General features: G+C 27.2%; 3 protein-coding genes across 7 annotated transcripts; all 3 read right to left on the bottom strand.

The window, feature by feature from the left end:
- Window positions 1-401: 401 nt before the first annotated feature.
- Window positions 402-4,909, bottom strand: LOC119681753 (probable ATP-dependent RNA helicase pitchoune). The gene is made up of 7 exons (XM_038095026.1): window positions 4,665-4,909; window positions 4,471-4,590; window positions 3,537-4,277; window positions 3,158-3,459; window positions 2,378-2,530; window positions 2,140-2,310; window positions 402-890 (listed from the first exon to the last, which is right to left on the bottom strand). The coding sequence occupies exons 1-7, from the start codon at window positions 4,792-4,794 to the stop codon at window positions 561-563; spliced, it is 1,947 nt and encodes a 648-aa protein (XP_037950954.1). The 5' UTR covers window positions 4,795-4,909; the 3' UTR covers window positions 402-560.
- A 1,236-nt stretch (window positions 4,910-6,145) lies between these two features.
- Window positions 6,146-13,208, bottom strand: LOC119686269 (protein suppressor of hairy wing-like). Of its 5 annotated transcripts, none has more exons than XR_005252902.1 (7): window positions 13,023-13,208; window positions 10,739-10,897; window positions 10,220-10,641; window positions 10,027-10,159; window positions 9,765-9,955; window positions 6,444-6,542; window positions 6,146-6,399 (listed from the first exon to the last, which is right to left on the bottom strand). XR_005252902.1 is itself a non-coding variant. In XM_038100811.1 (6 exons), the coding sequence occupies exons 1-6, from the start codon at window positions 13,128-13,130 to the stop codon at window positions 6,554-6,556; spliced, it is 1,023 nt and encodes a 340-aa protein (XP_037956739.1). In that variant the 5' UTR covers window positions 13,131-13,208; the 3' UTR covers window positions 6,146-6,553. The 5 variants fall into 5 exon arrangements, 3 of the variants coding, with proteins under 3 accessions (XP_037956739.1, XP_037956737.1, XP_037956738.1); XR_005252903.1 differs by having other exon boundaries at window positions 6,146-6,390; XM_038100811.1 differs by having other exon boundaries at window positions 6,146-6,563.
- Window positions 13,209-19,121: 5,913 nt separating this feature from the next.
- LOC119680112 (serine/threonine-protein kinase Warts) lies at window positions 19,122-23,900 on the bottom strand (the record flags this gene model as incomplete). The annotated part of the gene is given in 6 exon segments (XM_038092785.1): window positions 19,122-19,866; window positions 19,932-20,127; window positions 21,166-21,244; window positions 21,307-21,422; window positions 21,487-21,607; window positions 21,676-23,900. Coding segments are annotated over 6 exon segments (3,136 nt in total), but the record flags the coding sequence as incomplete, so codon positions are not given.
- Between the last annotated feature and the right edge of the window lie 4,062 nt (window positions 23,901-27,962).

Below are 27,962 nucleotides of genomic sequence, written 5' to 3'. Positions count from 1 at the left end.
AAGCATCTAAGAAACGTATTAATTTAACATTTCTAAAGCTCTGTATTGCCAAACTGCTGTCTTAACCTTTCTTACACCACTGCTTTATTGTTGTTGTATCTCCTCATTGCAGTGAAGAGAGCCCAGTATGGTATGGGGTAAAATGAAGCTATAAGGACGCAAAAAGATTTGGGAGAATTTTATGATATAAATCTACTTGATACCAATTTTCAAGAACAATGACATTTAATTGGGATGAACCCACAATTCAATTGGACTCATATTTCCACAATTCTTTCAACAGATAATGTCGTAAAGACTAGATCAGTAACTCAAACTAAAGTTATACATAAATGGCGTTTATACAATGACTTTATTCTATTTAATTCTTAATCTTTGCTAAACTAAACAAAAAGATTTAAACAAATAAAATATTTTGCAATTTATTATGTAAATTGTTATATAAAAACATTTATTTTATTAACATAATTTTATTTAGATTAAAATCAAAATTGAAAAAATAATGCTTAACTAATTCAAACTACTTTTCACATGCTACTCCATAGTGGACTTCAAATACTTCATCGCATGAATTTACCCTTTTTCAACTGATCTCTATTGACTTGTTTGAATTTTCTTTGATTATTGTCTTCATTCATTTTCTTGTAGTACCCAAAACCACCACCACCGATTCGTTTTTCGGGACGATTACGATTTTTACTACTGTGAACTTTAAGATCTACCACCGGTGGTACTAAGAAACCAAAGCTCTTTGCCACAGTTTTCAAATCCAAAGTATTTATGTCAAATATAGTTTTCAATTGATGTGAATCATAGGCTCGCACGTAAGACTTGAATGCCTCCTTCGCTGACTGGTTCAAGTAATAATTTCTTGAGATGAGTTTTTCCAGCTGTAAAAACAATTTAATTAATATATTTCTATATGCTTTTATTTGTTTATTATAAATGTATAAGTGCTTATTTATTTCTAAAAATATTAACAAATTTTTGCAAACAGTGGAAATTACAGAGAAAGACAAATGATTTAAATCAACAAATATTGAAAAATAGGTATTCAATATTTAATAGGTAAAGTAAGTCAATATAAATAAAATCGTAAATAAATAGTAAAAACTAGTGCAAACTGTTGCCAGTAATTCGATTGCACTAAACAATATCCAATTTTTAAAGATATATTAGTTTATTATTTTTAATAATGAGATCCATTGGAATAATCATGAAGACAATTTCCTGAGCTAAGTCCATCAATTGATAAGTTCATATTAACAAACCTAACAATATCTCATGATTCAAAATACCAGACCTCAAACGTTTCAATGAAAGCTAAATCAAAGTACTGAACTGCTTTCTAGGCAATTGGAAGAAACAAACAGGTAAGCAGATGGATTAGTTCTCTTTTTGTAAGGTTATAGTGATTCAAATGAATTTAAAATATGTAGACTGAATAACCTGTTATGTTTATTGCTGATCCTAATGACCTGTTTGCACTGCTTTAAACCTTTTAAAACAGTTAATATTGAATATTTCTAAGTACTGATACAGTCTGACAAGTGTATATTGTTCGAGAAGGTTTAGTCCTAAGAAGAGGCTATACAAAATTCATTTTAGATCAATCTGTCTTAATTACATATTACTATAATATTGTAACTATATGATCTTGGTTACTACTTCAACGTATATTATTTATGAGATATATCAGGCAACAAAGTATATTAAACAATATGATTGTTGGATTATTATATTAACTATAAGCAAGTTGGTGTCAATAATGCTTTAGTCTTTTTAAAAATGTTTAAAATCATATTTTTATTCTACTAGCTTTATATTATTTAATATATTAGTGCTTTATATTATTCTAATCCTAATTGACTCATATTATTATTGTATTATTGCCCTAAAAGTATATCTATTGATATTCTATATGTACTACTTATTAATGTTTCATATGCTTTCGAATATAATTAAATCATGTTTAATTAGAAAAAATTATAAATCAGAATTAACTATACTGCACATTGCTTCCTACTATTATATACAAAATTTCTCAGCCTTCACAACATATTTTCTTTAAACAGTTAACCAAAATTCTTAGATTTTAAAATGCATAAAAATTTATCTCCAAAGTAAAAATAATAATACCTGCAGCTGAATATCAGCAATTTTATTCCAAGAAAATTCAAATTCATTAAGTGGCACTTTTGCAGCTTTCAAATAACGTAAAAATCCAAGCTCTTCAGGTCTCAACATTAATAATGCATGACCAGAACTACCAATACCTCTGGCAGTACGACCTACTCGATGTATGTACTCCTAAAAATAAATTTAATAGTAATTCTAATATAATACAAAATATATTATTTTATAGCAAAATATTTACCTTGGGATCATCTGGGGGATCGTATTGTACAATCCAATCTACTTGTGGAATGTCAAGACCACGAGCAGCTACATCAGTGCACAGTAAAGTACCCTCTGCAGCATTGCAAAATTGAAAGAATGTGGTCGTGCGTTTTGTTTGCTTTTGTTTACCCTAAACAAAAAGAGTAGAGAAGAAATTTAATATAAATATAAAGATGTGTAAGATAACCGATATTTATATAAAATATATATAAACAAATATATATATAAAAGTATATATAAAAAAATATATAAAAATATATATAAAAATATATATAAAAATATATATAACAATATACATAACAATATATATAAAAATATACATAAAAATGTATATAAAAATATATACAAAAATATATCCAAAACATATATAAAAATATATATAAAAATATATATAAACATATATATAAAAATATATATAAAAATGTATATAAAAATATATATAACAATATATATAAAAATATATATAACAATATATATAAAAATATATATAAAAATTATATAAAAATATATATAAAAACATATAAAAATGTATATAAAAATATAAAAAAATATATATATAAAAATATGTATAAAAAAATATATATATAAAAATATGTATAAAAAAATCTATATAAAAAAATATATATAAAAAATTTATATAAAAAAATTTATATAAAAAAATTTATATAAAAAAATATATATCAAAAAATATCTAAAAAAATGTATGTAGAGAAGATCAAGCTAGTACCAGCCAAAGGCATTTATTGTACATACTTACATGTATTGATGTAACTGGCAAATCAATATAATTAAATAACTCATGATGATATTTAACGGACATGCAAGATGAGAAAAAGACCATGACCTTCTTCTTACGATTCTTCTTCAGAAAAGTAAACAGCACCAACAGACGTTTCTCAGATGGACAGACAATATAACCTTGCTCCAGGCCGCTAACTGTCGCCACATCTTTATTATCATCAACACCAACATATATTGGTTCTTTCTTCAAAGCCAGTCTGGACAGTGCATCAATTTGTGCCGTTTGTGTAGCAGAAAACAGCATCGTTTGACGTTTTTCTAAGTATTTAAATTAATTATATTATTTATAATGGGATAAACGCAATACAATTAAAGTGAATAGTAAATATTCTTACTTGGCAATAAATTAATAATTTGTTTTAGTTCTTCTTCAAACCCTATTTCTAGGATACGATCGACTTCATCAATAATTAGGCATTGCAAATTTTTATAAAGAAAATTTGGAGAATTTTGTAAATGATCCAATAAACGACCAGGTGTAGCAACCAGAATGTTAACACCTTTACCAAGCTTTTCGCTTTCTACATGACGATTGGAACCTCCCATTACCAAACCATAAGTGTGATGATGATGTGCCATTAATTCTTTAAGCACCCCAAATGTTTGCATAGATAATTCACGCGTTGGTGAAATTATAATAACGCCTGTGCCATTGCGTGGCATAAAACGCAATTTATAAATAAGCTCAACAGCGGGTATAAGAAAAGCTAATGTTTTCCCTGAGCCAGTTTGTGCGGCACCAACTAAATCTCGACCTCTTAACAAAGGAGGCAATGACTTTGATTGTATTTCAGTCATATCAGTAAAACCCATATCTAAAATTGCCTTCAATGTTGCTTCAGTTAGTATTCCTTTAAGTGAAGCAAATGAACGATCATTTGGATCACGTTGAGATAATAATTCTTCAAAACTAAGTGTACTTTTTTCATCATCTTCATTTGAATCTTTTACATCATTTGTGGTTTTATGTTTTCCAACTTGTGCTACATTATTTTGTTTGGGATTTTTGTTAACAACTGCTGTAGGTGCTTCATCATCTGAATCCGACATTTCACTGTCTTCATTTATGCTATCACCTAAAATTAAAGTTACGTTAACAAAAAATATAATTCAAGTTATATTTATAAAGCATTCTATATCTTCAGTTAAGTCACTCATAATTTCATACAATATCGTATTAAGCATTAACTCGCTTTAGATAACTCAAATTCGCCTTTGACTCATCATTAGTTAATGATTTATTTTAGTTTTTTTATTTGTAAAACTTACCATTTTGATTTGATTCATCGGAGTCTAATTCCGAGTCAGAGTTCACGACTTCTCTTTGTGATTGCTTTTTGCCTTTTTTTGATTTATTTATAGGCGATATATCTTGATTGACCTCTTCATCTATAATATATATTTATATAAACATTATTTTTTAAATGTTTTAGATAGATTATTAAAGAACATATGAACGTTACCTGCATCCACCGATTGTTGTATGTAATCAAAATTATTTGGCGGTTTCCCTTTTTTCTTAGCCAATTCTTTTTTCATTTGTTCACGCTTTTTTATTTTTTTCATTAAGACCCTTTCTCGTATCGATATCATTTTAAATACTTCTGTTTTTTATTTGATTAGTATAAAAAACAATTCAACTGCAACAATGCTGTATCGAACGCACGTGTTTGCTTCTTTTTGTACTAAAATTTGCCAAACAAGACAAATCGAACAACATTGCAAAACGTCAAACTTTTGTTTTCATTAATTTTATTTGTACTGTACAGAGTAGTACATTAATAGTACGCAATAATTGTTTATTTATTAAAAAAATTTTATACCGACAAATAATTAATGGTTTTAATTATTTTATAATTATTTATTATATCTTTATATTTTATTTAATATATAAATATGCGAAATTGTGATTTATTGTCATGCAAAAAAAAATTTATGCGGTGTATGCCAGACTATATTAATTTTATTTGTAAAAGTGGAATTAGTTTACTTTATTTTTATATATATATTTGGATTATTTTTTTAATTTAATAATTCAAAAACTAATTCTATTATATTATGTTTTGTATATAATATATTAAAAGTTTGCAGGTGTTAAATATGTGACTATTGAATGTTAATATGATAACTGAAATCAATTTAAAATTAATATGCATTTATTCTGAAAATTTGTGCTTATAAATTAAACACAAATTCCATATATTAAAGAGATGCAAATATTAAAATATTTATTTTAAAATGACCACATAGATTTTTACATGCACAGTACACGTATAAGTCTTATGTGTCAGAACCATAGAATATGTGTATTTTTTGTTCAGAACATTTATTTTACAGAAAATTGTTTGTATAAGTTGGCAACTCTACGTTTTATTTGACAGTTTAAATGTGAACAAAAACTTAAGGCGAGAAATATAAACAATTTTATTAACAAGAAAAGAAAATAAATATTAACTAAAATTGGCTAATTTTCGTACAAAGTTATTTTATAACACAAATTTAAAGTATGTATCTTTAATATGACACGTAAAATCATTCTAAATGCCGAAGCATTGTGGTAGATCTAGAATTATTTTCTATATATTTAAATTAATTTTTATTAAAAAATTTTTGTATTTAAATTATTGTCACTAATGTATATTTATTTCAAAAAAGGGCATATTACAGTTATTTTTTTCGTTTGGTTACTAATTGGTTAAAGTTTGAGTGTTCATTAAATATATTGGAAAAAAGCTGGTTACTTTAATAAATATTAATAAAATCAAAGAGTTAATTCCTGAATTCTGAATAAAAACAATTAATTAATTCTGAATAAAACAACGTTTCTGAATAAATCAAATTTACTAATAATCAAATAAAATTTCATTATAAAAATATGTATATATTTATTTTTTTAACAATAAAATAATACTAAACACATTTGTATAACAGAAAGTAAGTGTTTCTTTTAATAAACGAATAATAAATTAATAATGAAAAGTAAAAGGAAATACAAATAAGTTTCGTCGGATATCTAAGCTTGCTCAAATTACAGTAAACTTGTTTTCTTTTTTCAAAACTTGCTCATTAGATAGCGGGAAACCTAATATTTTGCTGCAATTTTCAACAACACGAGCAATTTAAGCCACTAGTTTGACAGGTGATCATTTGGGACACAGTAGCTTTGGTTCATAAGGCTGCAATTTTAACCTAACCAGACTTCTGGTATATTAGTTATCAGGTATCTTAGACTGTTTTCTTACTAGATTTATCCACTTATTGCGGTTTATTTGAGAACACACCATATTTTGCATCATATGACGCTCCTGCCAGTGATGAAATGCAGCACCAAATGTATTAATCTTAAAATTAATTATAAAAATCTATAAAATTAATGGAGATAATTTAATAATATAGTATATATTTTATAACATATATTTTTATTATTCCAGTCTAATAATATAAAATATATATACATATATAATATGTAAAGGAGTGTAATAACAAAATTTATCAATATCAATTTACAGTATTTTAGATTGACAATATTTTGAACATTCTTCTATGAATAAATTATATATAAAGTAGTGTTAAAATATTACTTCAGTCTATATGTTATATAATAAACATTGTACATAATTGTTGATGCATTGTAAATAATAAATTTTAATGAGGAAAATGTACATAAAACAGTGTAGAAATATTACTATAATTAAATTTTATTCTAAATATTACATTATAAATGATACATTTTTATGAAAAACAAGAATGTAGAAATATTATAAACAATTATTATTCTAAAAGTTGTATTTCTAATTTATATAAAACCCAATTTAAACATTTTGAAATAATAAAGCTTTATTTATAATATATAATATATATAATTTATACATTATTATTTAATATATTATGTAGTGGTTTACATCATTATTATATAAAATCTCAAAATTTTTAAATCTTAAGTGTAACGATGTATATATATATATATATATATATATATTCCCAATTAGTTAAATTAGTTACGATATAATTTGCACTAAATGTAATAATTATTATTTAAATTATTTTTTTTACATTATTTAACTATGCATTAAATTGTAGTACATATATGTTAAGTAAAGATAAATAATACTAATAAATTATAATTAATATTAACTATTTATTATTAACTAATTAATTATTAATTAATTTTAATGAAATTAATATTAATATTTATAAATAAGAACGTGGTAACATTAAAAAGTTAATTACGTTAATAAGCTTATTTTATAAGCTGATTTTTTATTTATTTATTTTTTAATTTCACCTTTTAGCTAAGGATCTATTAAAAATTAAATAAAATATATTATTTAAATCTTAAATATTAATTAATGTATTAAAAGCTGAGTACATTAATGTAATTTATGTTTATGCATTTATTTTAAATATAAGTTAAGTTAAATAAATTTTGATTATAGAAATTTTATATTAGATCTAATATAAATCTAATATATTATATTAGATTAAATTAATTTGAATTAATGAAAATTGAATTTAAATTAACTATGTATAGTGTATAGCTATATTATAACAATTAACTATATAAGAAAGTTAATTCTTTCTAATATATAATATATTAATATATTAGTTTAATATATTTTAATATTAATATATTAGATTCATATTAGATCTAATATGTTAGATGAAACTAATATTAATTTTACAACATAAACGGAGGATTGGAACACTTATAGGTACTTACAGTATCACTTTTAAATAATAAGAACTAGCCTATTCATCATAGATATGAATGGTACAAATATCTAAATTCATCTGCCATTATTCATACAAATAAAGTATGAAACATAACGTTATAGGCGAGCCTGCCATATTTTCTCAAGTAATTAATTAACGTAATTATATTTATAACTAAAAAACAATTTAACTAGTTACTCAATTTAATAATTTAACTAGTTAAAACTCATTAAAATATTTACTTTAGTTATCGACTATATATAAGCAAATAATTTAATATTTATACAAAATATATATTAATGCTGCAAAATTAATAACTAAATAATAATTTTGTAAAGTATTATATTTAATTAAATTTATTTCATTATTATTATTTTTTTTACATATTCATCACATTTATTTTTAGTTTATTAAAAAATAATTAAAAATTATTATTCTTAATTATTTTTAATTGCTAATTGCAACTTCTGACACTATATAGTGAAAGCCAATTATAGGTATATATAATTCAATTATTAAATTTTATTCCCGTAATAAATCACTAAAAAAACTTATAAAAGAAAGTATTTATTCTAAATTAAAAATGCTAAATATAAAATAAAATTATGCTTGAAACTTATTTGATATAAATTACAATTTTATTTCACTTCAACCTATTGACTAAGGAAATGAATTAATTTTATATACAAAATGTATATCATTTAAATTAATTTAAATTAATAAAAATTGAATTTTAATTAAATATGTATAGTTAATAGCTATATTATAACTATTAACTATATAAGAATTAATTCTTTTGTTGATTATACGAAACATTTAATGCATTTGAAAGTAATTAATTTAAGTAATTGTCTTAGTAAGTAATGACTTAAAGTAGTTATTATCTCAAACTAACTTAAAACTAATGGGAATATATATAAAAGCTACTTTAAACAATGTAGTAATTTAAAGTAATGTAGTACTTAATTATAGTAACTGTATTAGTAATATGTAAGTAATTAATGACTAAAAGTAGTTGTTATTTCAAACTAAATTAAAACTAATGGGAATATATATAAAGCTACTTTAAACAATGAAGTAAGTTACAGTAATCTAGTACTTAACTACAGTAATTGCATTAGTAAGTAATGAATGATAGTAATTAGAGTATCTAAAACTAACTTTAAACCAATGAGAACATGCATACACTACTAAAAAAAGTGTAGTAATTAAGGCAAACACAATATTTACATGCAAAATTACAATATTTACAATATATACAATGAAGTGTTACTATAGATGTTGAAACTAAAGTGATGACGTGATTGTTTTAATAGATGTTAAAACTAAGGTGATGATGTGATTGTTATAATACAGTTTACTGCCACTTAAGTGTTTCATTCTACAGTACTGTTATGACTTTTTAAATGTTTTGTGAAACTGAAAATGTAAAAAAATAAGCAATTTAAATTTTTATAATATAACTATAATATAAATACTAAGACACTATAACTATAAATATACTAAGACAATTCCTTTACCATAAATATTCACTATTTGTTAATACATAGATGTATTTAGGTAGAACCTAGTTCTCTAGAGACGCTAGTTCTCCTGTATCTCTCTTTTCGCTAGTTCTCTTGTATTGCTATACTTTAGAAAAAGTATATGTAAAAATATTCACCGGACTGATCTTTACTGTGAACCATATTTGTCGGTGTATTATATCAAGGGCCCGCTTATTTGTCACACCAGTATATAGCGCCCTTATTATTTCACTTTAGCGCCAATGGGCTCCCTAATCTTTTTTTACCTGTTATCTACCCCAATAGGTATATAAATAATTTATTTTGAAATTATTATTTACTTACGTTGTATAAAATTTAAATGTAGCCGAGCAAATCTGACACTTATGTGGACCATCATGTTGCTTGGCATGCAATTTGAGATGGACGTGCTGTATGAAGGATTTCTCGCACATATTACACACATATTTGCGATCATTGGTATGTACCTTTTTATGTCGGTTGAGTACTTCCTTTGTTGTGAAACATTTTAGACACTTTTAAAAGAAATTCATTAAAAAAGTTTATTATTAAGCATATTTTCACGAAATGTATTTTCAATACTTACACTTGGGCATTCATAGGGTTTTTCTCCGGTATGATAACGTCTATGTACTTTTACTTCACGAAGCGACTTAAAGGATTTCGAACACGTATCGCAAACAAAAGGTAGCTCCTTTGTGTGGATCCTTTCATGTATTCTTAAATAATTATAATTAAATTTTAACTTAAATTTAAACAAATGAATTTTGTTAACTTACTTAAGTGTAAACTTATTAGGACATGTTCTCTCACAGTACCTACACACAAACTTAGTCTGTTTGGCTTGGTTATCCGTATGCTCCTTTTTATGCAGCTTTAAACTGTTTAGATCAGTAAATGATGTCTGGCACTTTATGCATTTAAAGTGACCATGTCGTATGGCACATTGGGAATAAGTGATGTGTCGTTGGAAATGGTTGACTCGTACAAACTGTTGTTTACAATATTCACATACGTGTGCCGTGCCTAATATCTTATGCTGATCCAAGTGCAGTTTAAAAAAAACTTTTGACCGTAGGTGATCCCCACATATTTCGCATAAAAATGTATCGTCTGTAAAATGCGATGTGAAGACATGGCGCTCAAATCCAGCGCGTGTATAGAAGCATTTTTTACATAGATTACAAGGAATTATACCTTTCTGTGGACGTTTAAGTAATGGATGTAAGAGTAGATATAATAAATAAGTTATAAGTGGCAAATATATATATAAATAACATATTATTTTATACACTTACATGTTGCAAATTCAGCGTTTCAGCACAACAATAACAAAGACCTTTACTAGCCATACTTTTAGCTTCCTCTTCAAGTGCTATGATATTTTTCGTATAAATCTCTTCACGATTCTTATAATCATTAACGCTTGAGCATAAATCTATATGTTCGATGAGGGCCTAAAGGTTTGTATAAATTAATATATTAGTATATATTATTTATTATGTAAAATTTCAATATTATAATATGTTATTAGGTTGTCCGGAAAGTAATTTCGTTTCTTCAAAAATATAACTTAAGTTATCATACCAAAGCTACATTAATAATGGCTTATTACACAGACAGCTACAAAAAGTCAAAGTCTAAAAGGACAGAATAACAGGGTATAACAATAACAGGGTAAACTGTTACGAAAATAACAGTGTTGATCGTGCTATAAGTTCTGACTTATATACGTACACATTTCCAAGGAAGTGTTTTGACCTAAAGATAGAAACAGTCACTGATTGGGTAGACTCAATATTGTGTACAGAATTAAGAGTAATACTACAATAAGTCACGCTAATATTTAAACTAAATTATGCTACAAGTCTTGACTTAGGTCTCTCTCTATTCCTGAACACATGCCACACTGACACCTCTACAAGAGAATGTTTTGAGTTAGAGATAGAAATAGTTACTAGAAGGGTAGACTTAAATATTTGTACAAAAAGGAGAGTAATGCTATAATATGTTACTGAAATATTATTTGAGAATATGCTACAAGTCTCGATTTAGATATCTTTCGCTTTTAGAAGACACTTATAAACGCACACATTTCCAACGAAATGTTTCGACTTAAAGATCGAAACAGTTACTACGAGGTTAGACTCAAATATCTGTACAGATACAGATCTTATAGTAAAGTACAAAATAGGTTTATTAATGTGTGAATAATTAAGTTAAATAGAATTTATTATCTATTAATATAAAAAATACAGTTTACGTGGTGAAAAATCAGAAATAAGATATAAAACTTTCATGTTTTATTAGACTATACAAGAATTAAAGCTTAACGTTAAGTTCTTGCGATGGCAACAGTTACTAGGAGAATGACTATCATATGGAAATAAGATGATACAGGTGAAGAATGAAAATTCATGACCACATCTCTGCATATCCTGCCAAAAGGTATGATATAATATAAATTTCAAATAGTTCAAAAATGTATTTTTCTCTAACAAAGGTAGATAGATAGATAAATATATTGAAACATTAGTAGACTCGAATATATTTTAAAGTTATGCCAAGTATAGAATAAACTCAAGAATCGTGGAGTACTCCTTGTTTAAAATTACTGAACAATTAAAAAATTTAAGAAATAATATTACTACAAATATTAGTACCACGTCTGTAAGACTTGAATTCACTAAAACCACCATTCCAAGCTTCATTTCAGTAATCAGGGGAGAGCGATGTGAACATATAGGCTTTATACCTAGCGAGCTAGATTCATCTAAGTCAGTATTATGTCTTATATTTTAATTAATATTATATAGATATAGATAAAATAGTTAAATATAAAGATCTACATAAAAAAACAATTTTGGATTATATTCTGTGGTGCTTTTTTTTTGTTTGAATAGAAAGAAAAATAATTAACATTTTAATTAATTATTTTATGCCATTATTGGATTTTATGCTATTTTAAAATTAATCATTAATATTATTATTAATATTTTTTTTAAGAAAGATAACAGCACAGTATTAACTAAATGAAATTAATATATGTGTGTAATTATATAATTTTTATATATTAATAAAACTATAATTTTACAATTTATTTATTTTTTTTTATTTAAAAATATTATTTCTTTATTTTAGAATTTCTATTTCGATCTATATTAAAAATAAAACGACACACCAATTAAGAAATCTTGATTCAATATATTCTGGACGCTCCCTACGACTACGTATAGAATTATAATTTCCATAGAAATTTCAACCTAACCTCATTTTAAAAAAAAAACTTTATTTTACACTATCAAATTATAGAGTTTAAATTATTAATATAAATAAAATAAGTTTTTAGTAATATATATAAAATTCTTTTGTATAACAATTAAGCTATATTTAACTATAATTATATTGCAATAAAACATGTCTACAGTCAATGTCTGGCAATGCTGTACCTACAACCGCTATTTAGCTGCGTAGCTAACGGTACCGCCATTTTGTGTACTTATATTTGCGCATTTTACTATTGCGCAAAGGAATAGAATAACTTTTCATAAATAATGAATTAAAAATATTTACAGTACTTACGTTTTTGCGATGATAATATAATTGACATAGTGGACACTGATGGGGGTTTCTTAAAATCAAAGCTTGTAGTTTAACATCAAATTTACTAATATTGCTATTGTCGGCCATTTTAATTTAACAGTATATTCTTTAACAGTATATTGTATGCAATATATTAGTATTCTTCGATAATTGTTCAATAAATGACTTGTTTTAAACGAAAATTTACAACGTTAGTATTAAAAAGTGTTTAAAAAATAAAATGATTCCACAGATTTATTTCACGTTTAGAAAACACAACCACTTTCGTACTTGGCAGTAGTCGAAATGAAGGTTATAAGCAAGCAATTTGTTGTCAGGCAAAAAAATTAGGCTTTCGACTTCGAATACTACACTGTTATATACTATATGGAGGTTTGCCGCGATTTCGAATAAGCATTTACTACTTTTTTGTAATTAGAAAATGATGCATTTAAATTAAATATTATTATTGAATATTTAAATACATAATTCATGATATGTTTATAATTAATTATTAATGTTACATTTGCATAATAAATTATTATATATATATATAATTATTAAAAACAAATTGTATATATAGTTTACATATTAGTATACATATTAAAAATTGTAAAAATAATTAGATTATATAAAACTTTTAATAGTATAGTAATACCAGGGATTATTGAAAGATATAGATGGCTAAAGTAAACAAAAAATTTGTAAAAAATTTTTAAAAAGATTTTGATTAATTATATTCTTCTGCTGGAAGAAAATTAAAAATCAAATTTCTTCTTTAAATACTCTCCATCTCATTTAATGGCACTTAATAGGGTAGAAGAATGTAGATGCGATCACGTTCATAAATAATGCATGCTAGGTTTATGTATGAATAAGAAGTAACTAGGGGTCAACTGGTTCCAATGTGTTGCGAAATTTCGGATAGGGCACTAATTCAAAAGAGAAAGATTGAATAATATCATTTAGCTATGAAAAAGATCATATTAATCCGAGTTCAGTTAAGTCATAACTATTTGCAAAAGTCAATCCTTTTTGTCCGAATAATAAACGAAAGTCTGAGTACCTCTTCTCCATTATAAAGTTGTCTTTATGTTGCCTATACCGGCCATTTAAAAAATATTCAGTGTCATGGTTGGAGTAGAGACACCAAGGCAAGGGTTAGGTTTTGTAAGACTTCAAAGGTAAAAAATTACAATTTAAGGATATGATTACAGCAGTGAGGACAAAATATTCAGCCACGAATTTGTTGCTAATATTATTACTTTTGAACAAAGCTAGTTATATTTTTCCACCAACGAAAGCTAACAATCCAAATGGATGATATATTTGTTTCATGATGTGACACCATAAAGCTGTATTAATAACGTAAATCTATTAACATTAAAAAGGAATCCAATTGCAATAATGAATTCATCAAATATTCTATAAGTTGTAGTGGTTAGAATTATATTGTTCGAATATTGGAATCCCCAATATTATTGAATGGAAAACAAATTGGTAGGCACATAATCCCTGGTCCCTACCAAAAGAAATTACATTGGCATTAGACTTGTTATTAAGAGATTAAAAAACATTAATAATTATTATAATATAATTTACATTAAAATAAAATCTTGTATTTGTTCAAAAATATAGAAATAACAAAGGAAAAATATAAAATTAATTATAAACATAATTTAGAAATATTTTTTTTGATATATAACTCAATTCTTAACACGATAACATTATTTATTAGCAATTATATTGGTCTCTGTTGATATATGAATTATTTTTAAAACTTATACACACGCGCAAATGCACCTTTGCGGTGTTTCAGTTTTATGTTCGAATTATGTGCTTAGCAGCCATCATCATAACTTGTTGTCTCTTTCTTTAATAAAAAATTTATTTTGAAATATTTTAGTTATAAAATCAATTAAACCAGCTATTTAATATTTATAACTTTTGTTTCAATTCCCTAAAACTAAAGCAATTGTGAAATTGTGATTTACTTAATTAATTATTTAAATATTGCTATTAATATAATTATGTTAAGTATTGTTTTGTCTCTTTCTATTGAGTTGCGTTGTTCGAATTTAGTACAGTTAGCGGTATAAAAAAATTAGAATGCTGCCACATAATTGATAATTTTTTTGTTTTAAAAACAAACTGAAAGTAATTGGAGTTACTTATAACAATTATTTTAATAACAATATAAGATTTATATTAAAAAGCAGTATTACATTTACCGATTTCATCATTTTATGTGAATAAAAAATCCGCAACGACTATATATGTTACATATATTGTAGACATTATTTATACGCATATATAAAAAAATTGAAAAATTTATTATAATAGTTTTTATTATAAACCTTCTCCAAATTTAATACTTTTTCCGTAGGGAGCCAGAGAGTTATACAAAAAATTTTCTTTAGCTCTTTACCAAGATAGTTAGTTAATAGTTAACATGAGAGATATAACGTGATAACATGATAGTACCAACTCTTGTGGAGGTAACAATTCTGAAATATTCTTTGTTCTTTCGTGGCATAACATTGGACATAAGTCAACATTTTACACGTAATTAATGTCTTTACTAAGATTGTGTTTTCATTGCAATTTAATAAATAATAAAGTATTTATCTAATATTTCTCGCAAAAAGTCTCTATCTTACTGCATTGACCATAACAATCAGCTAACGGGTTTCGGTCAAATGCAGAACTTCGCTCCAGACACCTCTGCTGCGTGCTCACCTTCTCCAGTCTCGTGACAGTGTACCTCTGCGCCTTCTTTCTTCGATTAACTTTTCAAAGACATCTTTCCTGAAGCTAGCGAAGCCGGTTAATTTGCTGAATTATATCAATATCATGATAAAGGCCGTATAGCTTGTAGTTCATTCGGATGTGATAATCGACGCTGACTCTTACAAGATCAAAGAGCTTACGAAGTACTTTTCTATCAAAAATCTTTCTATCTTTTCTTTTATTAAAAATAATACATTTATTCTTCATATTTCATTTCAAACAATAAAAAATTTTTTTTTTCAAATTTTATATTTAAATATATGATTTTCATCAACTAATTTCATTATCTTTTTTATACACAACGAAATAAAATAAAAATATAAAATTATGAACAACAACTAAGTAATTCGTATATTATTATAAAAATATACTTTTATAGAAATGAAATTATATTATATTATATAAAAAAAAAATAACTTTAATTTTAAACTAAATTAGTACTAAATTTATACCTCATAAACAATTTTGCTTACAATTATGTTTTAAATATATATATTTATATATATATAAATTATTAAAAGGTATATTAATAATATTAAAGATTCGCAGCAAGGTTTGTAACAGAAATTAGTATACATAGATTTGTTTATGAAACAAATAAATATATGTGTTGTTGTTATTACGATTAAATATTAAAAAAAGGATATTATTTTTAACAAAACAAAAATATATTTACTATAAAAAATTAATAAAAAAAAATTAATTTAAAAAAGATATGAAGATTTTAATTGCAACTTCAATTGATTTTGATGATACAGTTTTTCTCTTCTTTTAGTGAGAACTCTGTTAATATTATATTTGAATATAAACTTATATAGCAACCTTTAATTAGCAATATATTTATTTTAAAAAACACAAATATGTATAAATTAATTGAAAATTAATATAATAGAATTATAAGACCAGCTTATACGGTTACTTTAATTTAGTTGTTTTTATATATGTTATGTTTTTTTTTAAATTATAATCAATCAATAGATATAATTCTAATAATTTTAACAACGTAACAAGTTTGTAAAACAAAATAGATTCTACTGAAGCAAAATATAATTATTTTTCAATTAGTCTAAATTCTTGCTTTAATAAAATATTTATTTTTATACATCATTGTTCAGCACTGATCCACAAATTTTCAATTTTTATTCTAATAGTATCATATACTTAACATTAATTTCCTTAAAATGGTTAAGAAAATTGAACAAGCAAAAAACTGAAAAAGAATATAAATCAATCGATCTGGCTGGCTTTAAGCCATGCGTAGACCAATTGCAATTGGTCCCTAGCGACACCAGATAGAACTAAGCTTACCTACATTTTTTAGAAGGCGTTTTTTTTTACTAATCTAATGAGTGCTTGAAGCTCTATAGCCGAAACAACACCAACAAATCTTTTTTAAGGTGTATTTTTATATCAGACCTTAGTAGAATTTAATTCCCGTGTATCATAACAGAACTAATGAATGCATTGTGCTATCAGGGCGATCAATATTAACCTATAGCTCTTACATGAAAAATTTAAACAATTTTTAGTTAATATATCACAATAATTCTGCTTTATAAGGCCAAAATAAACCTTGCTTCCTTTAGGACAAACTGCATCGACAAATTTAAATTTTAACGGTTATGCGAATAATATAAAAAAATGAAATAATTGTTAATAAAAAACAATATCTAATTAAATTACTAAGGTTTTCTTAAAAAACATTTCGTTTAATTCTATAAATACATATTTTTAATTAGTGCTTTAAATATTATCTCAGTTATTCGAAGTTTTGAGCATTTTCTCTAGTATTTGGCATTCTAGTATTTATTTAAAAATGTACGAATATTCGATGTAGATATTCGAACATCTAACGCACATACCATCGAATTCGAGTAGACTCGAAGTAATCTTCGAACGCTTTGAAGCACTAATTTAAATACAATATAACATATATGATATTGTTTAACTAATATTTAATATTCTTACAAAAAACATTAGAATAATAACTTATAAAATACATCCACTACCTCTCTTTCACTTCGTATATAAATCATTAAATTTTTTTAATGCGATATGATTTTTTAGATTTTTTATATTATTTAAATACTTTTATAATATTCCAAATTTCTATATTTTAGAAACTAATATAATATAATTATTTTATTGCTTGATTGTTTTGAGTTCATTTTCTGTTAATAATATCTTTGTTATTTAAATAAAGGCTTTTGTGTATTTTTTAATAAAAATAGTTACCAAAATTGTTACGTTGTTTCTAAAAGAAGAGTAAAATTTATAACAGTTTAGCTTAATTAAATTATTGTTCTTAGTTTTTATAAAATATTTGCTATTCAGCCTGCTGAAATAGACTTCATACTAAACTGTTCTTAAGTTAAAGTGCAATTATAACTATATAAGTATTTCAATTTGCTTTTCTTGCATTTATAAATAAAACAATAACAAAATTATTATATATCCTATGTACCGTTTTTGACATTATTTGAATTACTTTACAAAAAAAAAAAAACTAAAAATTATAAAGAATTTAAACTGAAATAAAAATTGATATAATTTATAATTAAGTTCATATATTAACATAAATTATAAAACATAAAAAATTATTATACTTTTAATTTGTTATATCCCTTCAAAAAAAAAAAATTTACACAACAATACATATATTTTTAAAATTTTTGTTTTCTTTACAATTGGCTGCGTTTTAAAATTGTTTTTAAAGTATCTAACTAATTAACATATTACAACTTTCATTTCATTTACATAAAATTGAATAAATTATTAAAAAAAATTACCTTATATTATTTGTTTTTAATATGTATATATACATATAAATGTATACAATTGTTTTATATGTAACTATGTATATATAGTATAAAATGTAATCATAGTAATATGACTAAATATATTTTGAGTTTATAATTTTATTATCAGTTCATTTGTTTTATTTATTTTTAATATTATTAAAATCAAATAGTTCAACATAGTTAAGTGTTGCCCACCAATAAATTAAAAGGTTTCCTCTTATTAATTTTTATAAACCTTTATATTTGTATTATTTTTGGCAATTAATTTCACTAATTTTAAGAAAGAATAAAAATTAATAAAATAAGCTATTAACATAAGTTTTTATTATTTAAATATTTAAATTAAAATTATAACTAAAAATACAATTTTTTTTATATTACAAAAATTCTTAGTTTGTTTTTTTTTTTAACAAAGTTTTCCATTTTTTAAGCGGTGGGTGTTTATTTTTCTAATTTTTGTTATTAAAGATTTTGTTATAAAAAATAATATAATAATGTTTGGATAATTTTGTTAAAAAAAGTTTTTGAATTATTTATTTATTTATTAATTTTTTTGCGACAATTTCATTAATTCACTTATGAGTACAAAATGGAAAAACGTTACAGTACTTAAATGTATTGAATTATTTAAATTGACTATAAATGTTGCAACTATGTGCACTTTTTAAAAGAGTACAGGTACCGCCTATTCCATTTGTACATGCGGTACACAAAACTGTTGTGTATCTACCTCTGTACATGCATACCATATACGTTTTTAATCAAATAAAAATAACTATTTATAATCCGCTAAACCATCTGCACCCTACCTATTATGCTGTAGTTTTTTGTTTCATTTTGTTATTTTAATATACTTATACATAAACCGGGGATTGATCATCCATCATATCAGGATTAAGTCTATCATCAAAAAATCTTCTAAATGTAAATTCGAAAAATCCATGGAACTGTTTATCTGCTAAATTAAAATCATCACCGCTTAGATTTGAGTCATTCGAACGTATTTTATCCTCATCAATGGGATCGAAATTTGATGTATCTGTTGGATGTTCAATCTTTGGAATATATGGTGCAATTTGTCTACGCATATCCGCAAAATCGACGCCTTTGAAAAAATCATGCGCTTTTACCTCGTCCGCATTTTTACCTAAACGTTTATCGGCAGACGAGCATAGACGTTTTATTAAATCTGTTGCTTCTCGTGTTAACATTGGCAACGGCGGTATATTTAATGTTTTTTCCCAATTTATTACCTAAAATATGAAACACAAAAACAAATTATTACCAATTTTTAGTTTATAAATATATTATATTTTACCTTTTGCTGCGTTTCAACAGGCGTATTTGCTAAAAATGGTGGCTGACCGACCAACATTTCATAGAGTATAACACCCACACTCCACCAATCACAAAGTTGCGTGTACCCACTACGTTCCAAAACTTCAGGTGCTATATAATTTGGGGTGCCTACAAGTGAATGTGCTAAAACTCTTTGGTGATCACGCATTCTCCTCCTAAAATAAATTTAAAAAATATGATTTTTAGAAAGATACTCTTAAATTGGTACATATAGAAAAAGTTAGGTATCTGGACTTCTGAAGGAACGAAATATTGTGAGAGGACAGTACAGGTTAAGATACCATATCAAAAAAATGGACTTTTAAGAGACCATTATTTGTCATTTTTGTAAAATAGATAATAACGCTTTAATATTGTTCAGATGTAAAGCCTCTGTGAGTTTTCCAAATTGAGCGGAAAAGAGGGTTATTTATCTGGATGACAAGTCTGTTGTCCATTTTTTCAGTTTATAATAGTCAATAAAGCTCACGTTAGTTCAAAGCCAAATGAACAGTAAAAACAACCGAATTTATCACAATAGACCACCAGAGTCGCTTTGTATAATCTTCTCCATTATTAATAATAATAATTTTCTAATTATAATTATAGAACATTTTGTGTCATTAAGTGAGGAAGTATAAGGTAAGAATGGAGGAAAAGGATGAACACAATATTAAAACCAATCTAATAAAAGAATCTTGTCACGCTTATGGAACAGAGTCATAAATCAATAGGACTCAAATTTTTGTGTGCATTTGGACATAAAAACAGATGGGCGACAGCATAGGGAATAGAGCTATATTCCTAAGTCCTTACAGACGATAAAGCGTGGTTTACCTCTTTCAACAAGCGCAGTACAAGCAAGTAATTGTTTGTTTCAATCTTTTCATTTGGATTTATTATAATGAATGAAGCATATAGCTCTATTGCTGTTCGTCTTGTGACTTCATTCTATACATAATACAATTAGGTTTGATGAATTATTTTATTGATTATATTTAAAGCAAAATTCAACTCGACTCTCGAAAAGAGAAGAGAATAAAAAAAGAAAAGGGAAGAGAAACAAAGAGAAGAAACACAACTCTGAGATTTAAAAAATTAACTATTTTTAAATATTTTAAATGTAATTTACAATCGTTTCAGTTCATAGTTTTTGTTTTAGGAATAGACTGAATAACTCGAATATTTTATTATTTAAAACGACTTAATTTTACCTTTCCAACACAGTTGGTTTTGGACCATTTTCTGAGTACTCCTCCCAAGGCTCCATAGAATCCTGCCTAGAATGATTTCCTAAAAATATATATATATTAATTAATGTTAATTTTTAACTTAATATTATCATTTATATTTACCATTTTCTTGATAATATTTTGAATTATGTGTCCATCTAAAACCAGTACACAATCCAAAATCAGTTAGTTTTATGTGACCGTCTCTATCGATGAGTATATTATCAGGTTTTATATCCCTGTAAAGACATTATAAATTTGTTCCATTCATTATATATATGTGTGTAATTTTTAAATGCCTACCTATGAATGAAACCCATTTTATGCACACTTTCTACTGCGCAAGTTAATTCTGCTATATAAAATCGAGCCAATGGTTCTTCAAAGATACCCTTTTTAATTAATAATGACATAAGATCTCCACCTAAAAGTTTTAGGAATACATATCAAATATATCCATGTTATTACAAAATATTTGTATTTTCAGTTTACCTGGTATATAATCCATCACAAAATATAGATTTTCATTATCCTGAAAACTGTAGTACAGCTTAACAACCCAGTTATTATCGGCTTCTGCTAAAATATCACGTTCTGCTTTCACATGCGCTACCTGATTCCGCTTTAAAACGTCGGCCTTTCGCAGCGTCTTCATGGCATATAAATGATTTGTTGTATCAATTTTTTTCACCAGAGATACTTCTCCAAATGCACCCACGCCTATATGTTTAATTTTTACAAACATACTCTTATCCATTTTGGCACGCTTCAGGCGTATGTAATTACTCTCCTTTTGGTTAAGCATTTTGCGCATTTCGACTTGGGTTTGCGTTGAGAGTCCAATTTTTATCATCTCTTTTTCCAATTGATTCTTACGGAACGTGCGCTGTTTATAGGATTTGAGTACATTTTCGATATGTTGTTCCATATAGAATTTAAAAGCTTGTGGAGAATATTGTCGTATTCGACACTCCTTACGCTCTTCTTCCTTCTCTTTAGAAACTTTTTTGCGTTCCGGTATTGGTGAGGCATGTTTGATTTTTTTACAATTTTCAGAGCCTTTACCACCCGCACCAGCAACTGATGCCGAATTTGCCGGAGAGCCTCCTCCACTGCCCGAACTTGTTGTACCACCGCTTCCACCGTTGTGTTTAGCGGGTGGTATCGGCGGCGTTGTTGTCAGGTTACTATTCATTATATGATTATTGTTAATTAAATTATAATTTATATTTGGATTGTTATTATGCAAACCGCCATTGCTTTTTATATCCATATCCATATTGTTATTATCTGAATTTATTTGTGGTGGTGGTGCTGCCGCACGTGTACTCTGGTACGGTGGTGGTGGCGGTAATTGTCGGCTACTTACTGGTGGCGCTGCAATTGCTTGCTTTTGTTGCGCAGCTAGAGCTGCAGCAGCAGCACGCAGTTGTGCTTGCTGCGCTGCAACAGCTGCGGCAACAACAGCCTGCTGTTGTTGTTGTTGCTGTTGATGTTGGTGATGCTGCGCTGCTTTTGCTTGCATACTCTTCGCATATGACGGTGGTTCGATACAAGGCGGTTTATTCACGACTGCACCATTAAGTGGCGGCGTAGTAGGAGTAGGCGGAACTGGCTTAGAAGTAATGAGTGTAGTTGGCATTCCACCAGCCAACAGAGGAGATTGTTGTTGTGCTTGCACTTGCTGCTGTACAACAGCAACTGATTTCTGTGGATACGAAGGTGGTGCGTTTAGGATGTGTACAGGGGAATTACAAGCCGAAGTAGTTACCGGAGATTGTGGTGCTACAGCTGTCTGAAGCACAGGCTTTTGTACCTGCGTTGATTTAACGCTCTGCATTATAATTGGCTGCTGTCTCGTTTGATAGGCGCGGGGCTGTGGTCGAGCAACTGCTGTTGCCTGCAATGGTAGGATTGCACTGTTTGTTACGGTTATTGGGCTAGGGGAACCAGCTGAAGTAGCAGAATATATTCCGCTGCTGGGGGATTTGCGATAATCTGATTGCGATTGCGTCGGTGATTGACGCGATTGCATAGAGGCTGTATAGCTTGGTGGCGGTGCAGAAGTAGTTACTACGACGGTATTTATAGTATTTATAGGATAAGGTGGTGGCGGTTCTACAGCACTACCACCGGACTGGTATAAACTTAATGCTTTCATTTGTTGTGACAATTGTTGTTGGGCTTTAATGCCATTTTGTGGTATAACAGGAGAAGTGCCCCTTGTTGGATTTGGAGTAATAGCAGCAGGGCGGGTTGTAGCTGGTGAACGACGTTTATATAGTTGATTCGAAGGCGGTGGTGGTGGTGGAGTCGCAGATGAAGATAAAGTAGGATTTCTTGGTGGTGGCGCAGGTGGTCCAACATCACTAAAATTTGATGGCGATGGTGAATATGGACCAGTGCTTGCACGACTAACACATGTAACTTGCTGATGTGAATGCGGGCTGTCTGATCGGGAACTGCCCGCACCAGAATCCAATGCAGGACTACATCTAAGGCAGGTTAAAGGAATTTCTCGTTCTATGCTCGGCTTTCGACTTAATTTTGTTGGTATTAATGTTGTTAATACTTTTGGTACATGGCCATTCATTTGAGCCGCCGACAGTACTGCAGGTGATGGTGTTGCCGACGATGGTGGCTCCATCGGCGGCTTTGAATATTGATAGTCGTAGACATCGGAACGTCCATTGATACGCGAAAGAGAATTCTGTAATGAAAAAATACAACATTTCAAAAATAAGGCATAGGTATATATTATGTTATTAACATGATAGTTTTAAAATCAGTTTGTATTTTTAAAGTCTTCTAAAATTTGGAGAGCAAAATTAACTATTAATTTAAAATCACAATTTTAATAAATTAATAAAAATAGACTTATGCTGTAAAATTAAAAAAAAAAACCAAATTGTCTGTGACTTATACTAGTGGTACTTTCTACATTATATAGATAGGTATTATCCACCTATCTAACAAATAATACCTTCATATCTGAGAATTTTATATTTCATATATATTATATATATAAATTTATTGCGGCATTAGATAATCATTAATAAAGTGACCTCTTGAACTATTGGCACATTTTACATTTTAACAAACTTAAAGGTGCTTAAGTTAGTAATCCCAGCGTGATTTTTCAAAAATGAAGCTCCCAAAACTTGATACAACACAAATTCTCCAAGAGGACATAACTTTTAGATGAGCAGCTATACTTCTTTCTATATTATTTGAAAGAACTGAACCCCTTTTTGGTCAATACCTCTCTTAAGTTAGGTTAGATACCGGCAATCCCCTTAGGCCTATTGGCCCATTGTGTTACCATATATAGAGAAAAAATCCAGGGTTTAAAATCACCTGGAACATTTGGCGAAGCTCAAAATGCTTTTTAGTGTCAGGTCTTGTAATTGGTCAAGATCCTCAATACCTCTCTTGGACGAACAAAAAATTGGGTTGTGATGAGTGTTTGTTCACGTAAGTTTTCACTGTATAAATTTATGTAATTTTAATAGAATCATACACAGCAATATATACGAGTATCGTACGCGACTATAGCACTCTGTATTATATTAAAAAGCAGGTTTCAAGTCGCTATCAGCAGACTTATTTTCATCTCCTCTGGAGAATGCACAATCCTCTGGATTGTTTTTGATGAATAAATTAGTATTTAATTATTATTTATGTTAATCTCCTCTAGAGAATGAACAAGTCTCTGGAAAATTTTCAATGAATAAGCTACAGTCAGTTGACAATTTTTAAATAAGGACTATATTAAACCCATTCTTTAGTGTAAAAAGAAACATATAGTGTTATAGCTAATAGTGATAACTTCTTCTTAAAAGACATTACAATGTTCAGATTATTCAAAAGATGAATTGATATCTTTTCGTACAAAATGTGCTATATCAATATTAATTTATATATTTAAATAAATTTTCAAGAAGCCAAGTAATGTCAAAGAGCAAGCAAAGATCAATGTTGACAAATTACTTAAAAAATTTTTAAGCTACAAAATATATAAATAAATTACAAATGGTGCTATATCTAAAGGACACACGCAAAGAAAGACAACAACAACAATATCATAATAAACAACCAAACGTTTAAAAATTAAACCAGAGATAACAGCAGACGAGGAGGAGGTATCATTGTCAAACAATTGAGATCAAAATAAAATAAATAAACATTTGGAATTTTTTAAAATTGTATTTTAAAATTGCTAAGAAATTTGTATTTGGTTTGTATGAATGTTTGTGTATATGCCTTCATAGCCAATGTTTGTATCGAATATGTATTATATAGCCAAGTCAGCCAAATTCTACACTTGGCATGAGCACAGAGCAACAGCAGTCTTAGTAACACCAGAACAGCAGCCAGAGTCGCAAGGCACTGTCAACATTCCAAACAAGATCATCAATTCTGAATTACAAAACGATGAAAAAAGGAAAAAAAAAGAGCATAAAAGTGCTGCAAAAAATAATCAGAAAATGAAAATATGAACAAAATTTTAGGGTAAACTTTTCGTTTGGAATATGAAATTGATAATAAATTTAAATTTTGATCAATTTTCAAAATTTATTGATGCTTGTTTTTCTGATATTATTTAGTAATTAAATACTTTAGAAATTCAAAAAATTAAATACTTCAGAAATTCAAAAAAAAATACTTATATATATATTTATACATAAACTTATATAAATATTTATACATATACTTATAAATATATTTATATATATACTTATATATATATTTATACATATACTTATATATGCATTTATATATCATCAGTCATATGTACTATATACACTACGTTTCCGGTATACTCCTCATAATTTCCTAAGCTGACTCAAAACTAGCAAAAAACTCATATAGCAATGAGGATTCATTTTTAAAATTTACTGAGATACGTTATCAAAGAGGACTCTTACTAAAAAAAAAAAAACGTTCAGTTAAAGAATAGCGAAAAATTAGAAACGGTTCATTTAAATAACCAATTTTTAATTAATTAAGTATCCTTTAATTTACTACCTAAAAGAACCTTGTTCTAAAGTAGTAATCAAACTTATGAGATATCTCAAAAATTTTAAGAAAATATTTAATTTAGTCTTCGAATATTAATGCTTTATATAAGTATTTTCCTTTAATCAAGCACCGTTTTCCGTTAATGGGTGTCTAAAATGATCTACTACCTACCTACCTACTACTTTTTTTTCAGCAAAAACACACAAATTTATTAATTAATATTCATACGTCAGAACAAATTTGTGCTGTTTTGTTAAGACATATTTAAATAAATGGAATTTGTTCATGTGATAGGTACCCACCATTATGAAATATGGCTGCATTCCAGAGACAAATTAACAGTCAGTTTAATAGAGAACACCTGTACTATATAATAGCTGCATAAGTCAGCAAGTCATCATCTGTGTTTTAAAATGTACTCTGTACTACAGGGTTAGGCGATTGAATTGTTAGGAGAAGCGCAGATGGACATGATATTAGTACGGTACTTTTAACAGACTAGATACATTAGATATTGCAAGGCAATATGTATAAATAGGTGCATTACGTGTATAAGGTGGATGATTTCAGCCTGCAGCATCAGCTACCCTGACCATTGAGGTTGGCTCCTTAATAAAAAGCGTCGTGGTGGTTGTGGTTAATGTGGAGTTGCATTTTTCAACCGGTTACTTTGACCCAAAGATCAGCAGAAGTTTTAGATAGGCCTCACTCTTCACAACGGGGGAAATTGTGCTCAAAGGCATAACTTCAACTAGTACCGGCGGTATTCCTCGGAGTTCCAATGGAGGGTTCATCAGTGCAATATACAGATACGTGTATAAAGAAAACCGTGGTGTTTAGCCTTCACGGTGCACGGTATCCACGTTAAATTTTGGATCTTCATCCAACATATTTTTGAGTTTCGGGCACTATCAGGTAACCACGTAGAATTTAAAAGGAAGAAATTAATATTTTTTTCAGTGGATTGTTTGACATCTATCATTATTTTGAGATTTGGTTACGAACAAACATGTAGCCAAGGAGAATTTAAAAGATATACATATTTGATTTACGAGAACGTCTTTAACATCTACCATATTTATAAGATACAGGTACCGTTAATGACGTAAACTTAGCCAGAGGGAATTTAAAAGAAAGAAAGCCATATTTTATATGCGGGAATCGCTCTGATATCTACCATATTTTCAAGATTTAGGTTCCATCAGGCACGTATCCATAGCCAAAGGGATTTAAATTCTCCTTAAAAGAAAACAATATTTTTTTTGTAAGAATTTCTCTGATATCTACCATATTTTTGAAATTCAGGTACCATCAGTCATATTTTATATGTGGGAATCGCTCTGAAATCTACCATATTTTCAAGATTTAGGTTCCATCAGGCACGTATCCATAGTCAAAGGGATCTAAATTCCCTTTAAAAGAAAACAATATTTTTTTTGTAAGAATTTCTCTGATATCTACCATATTTTTGAAATTCAGGTACCATCAGGCACGTAGATTTAGCTAGGAAAGATTTCAAAAAAGGAAAGCAATATTTCATTTGTGGGATATACAATATTTTGAAAATTCAGACACGTAACCATAGCCAAAGGAAATTTAAAAGAAAGAAAGCAATATATGTTATGTACCATATTCTTGAGATTCAGGTACCATCAGGCAACAAGATTTAGCTAGGAAAGATTTCAAAAAAGGAAAGCAATTTTTCATTTGTGGGATACCATACAACGTTACCATAGCCAAAAGAAATTTAAAAGAAA

The sequence above is a fragment of the Teleopsis dalmanni genome, chromosome 2 (assembly GCF_002237135.1).
Source record: "Teleopsis dalmanni isolate 2A chromosome 2, ASM223713v2, whole genome shotgun sequence".
NCBI lineage: Eukaryota > Metazoa > Arthropoda > Insecta > Diptera > Diopsidae > Teleopsis > Teleopsis dalmanni.
Note: the sequence above shows the minus strand (reverse complement) of the source record. Positions and strands in the feature narration are given on the sequence as shown.

What these genes read in the sequence shown, in the direction of transcription:
- LOC119681753 (XM_038095026.1), bottom strand. Translation starts at nt 4,794, where the DNA reads ATGATATCGATACGAGAAAGGGTCTTAATGAAAAAAATAAAAAAGCGT. An exon ending in CGATGAATCAAATCAAAATG is followed by an intron (nt 4,278 to 4,470) that starts GTAAGTTTTACA and finishes CTTTAATTTTAG; the next exon opens with GTGATAGCATAAATGAAGAC. An exon ending in ATCCCCCAGATGATCCCAAG is followed by an intron (nt 2,311 to 2,377) that starts GTAAATATTTTG and finishes ATTTATTTTTAG; the next exon opens with GAGTACATACATCGAGTAGG.
- LOC119686269 (XM_038100809.1), bottom strand. Translation starts at nt 13,130, where the DNA reads ATGGCCGACAATAGCAATATTAGTAAATTTGATGTTAAACTACAAGCT. An exon ending in TATATTATCATCGCAAAAAC is followed by an intron (nt 10,898 to 13,022) that starts GTAAGTACTGTA and finishes ACAAACCTTTAG; the next exon opens with GCCCTCATCGAACATATAGA. An exon ending in AAACGCTGAATTTGCAACAT is followed by an intron (nt 10,642 to 10,738) that starts GTAAGTGTATAA and finishes AAACGTCCACAG; the next exon opens with AAAGGTATAATTCCTTGTAA.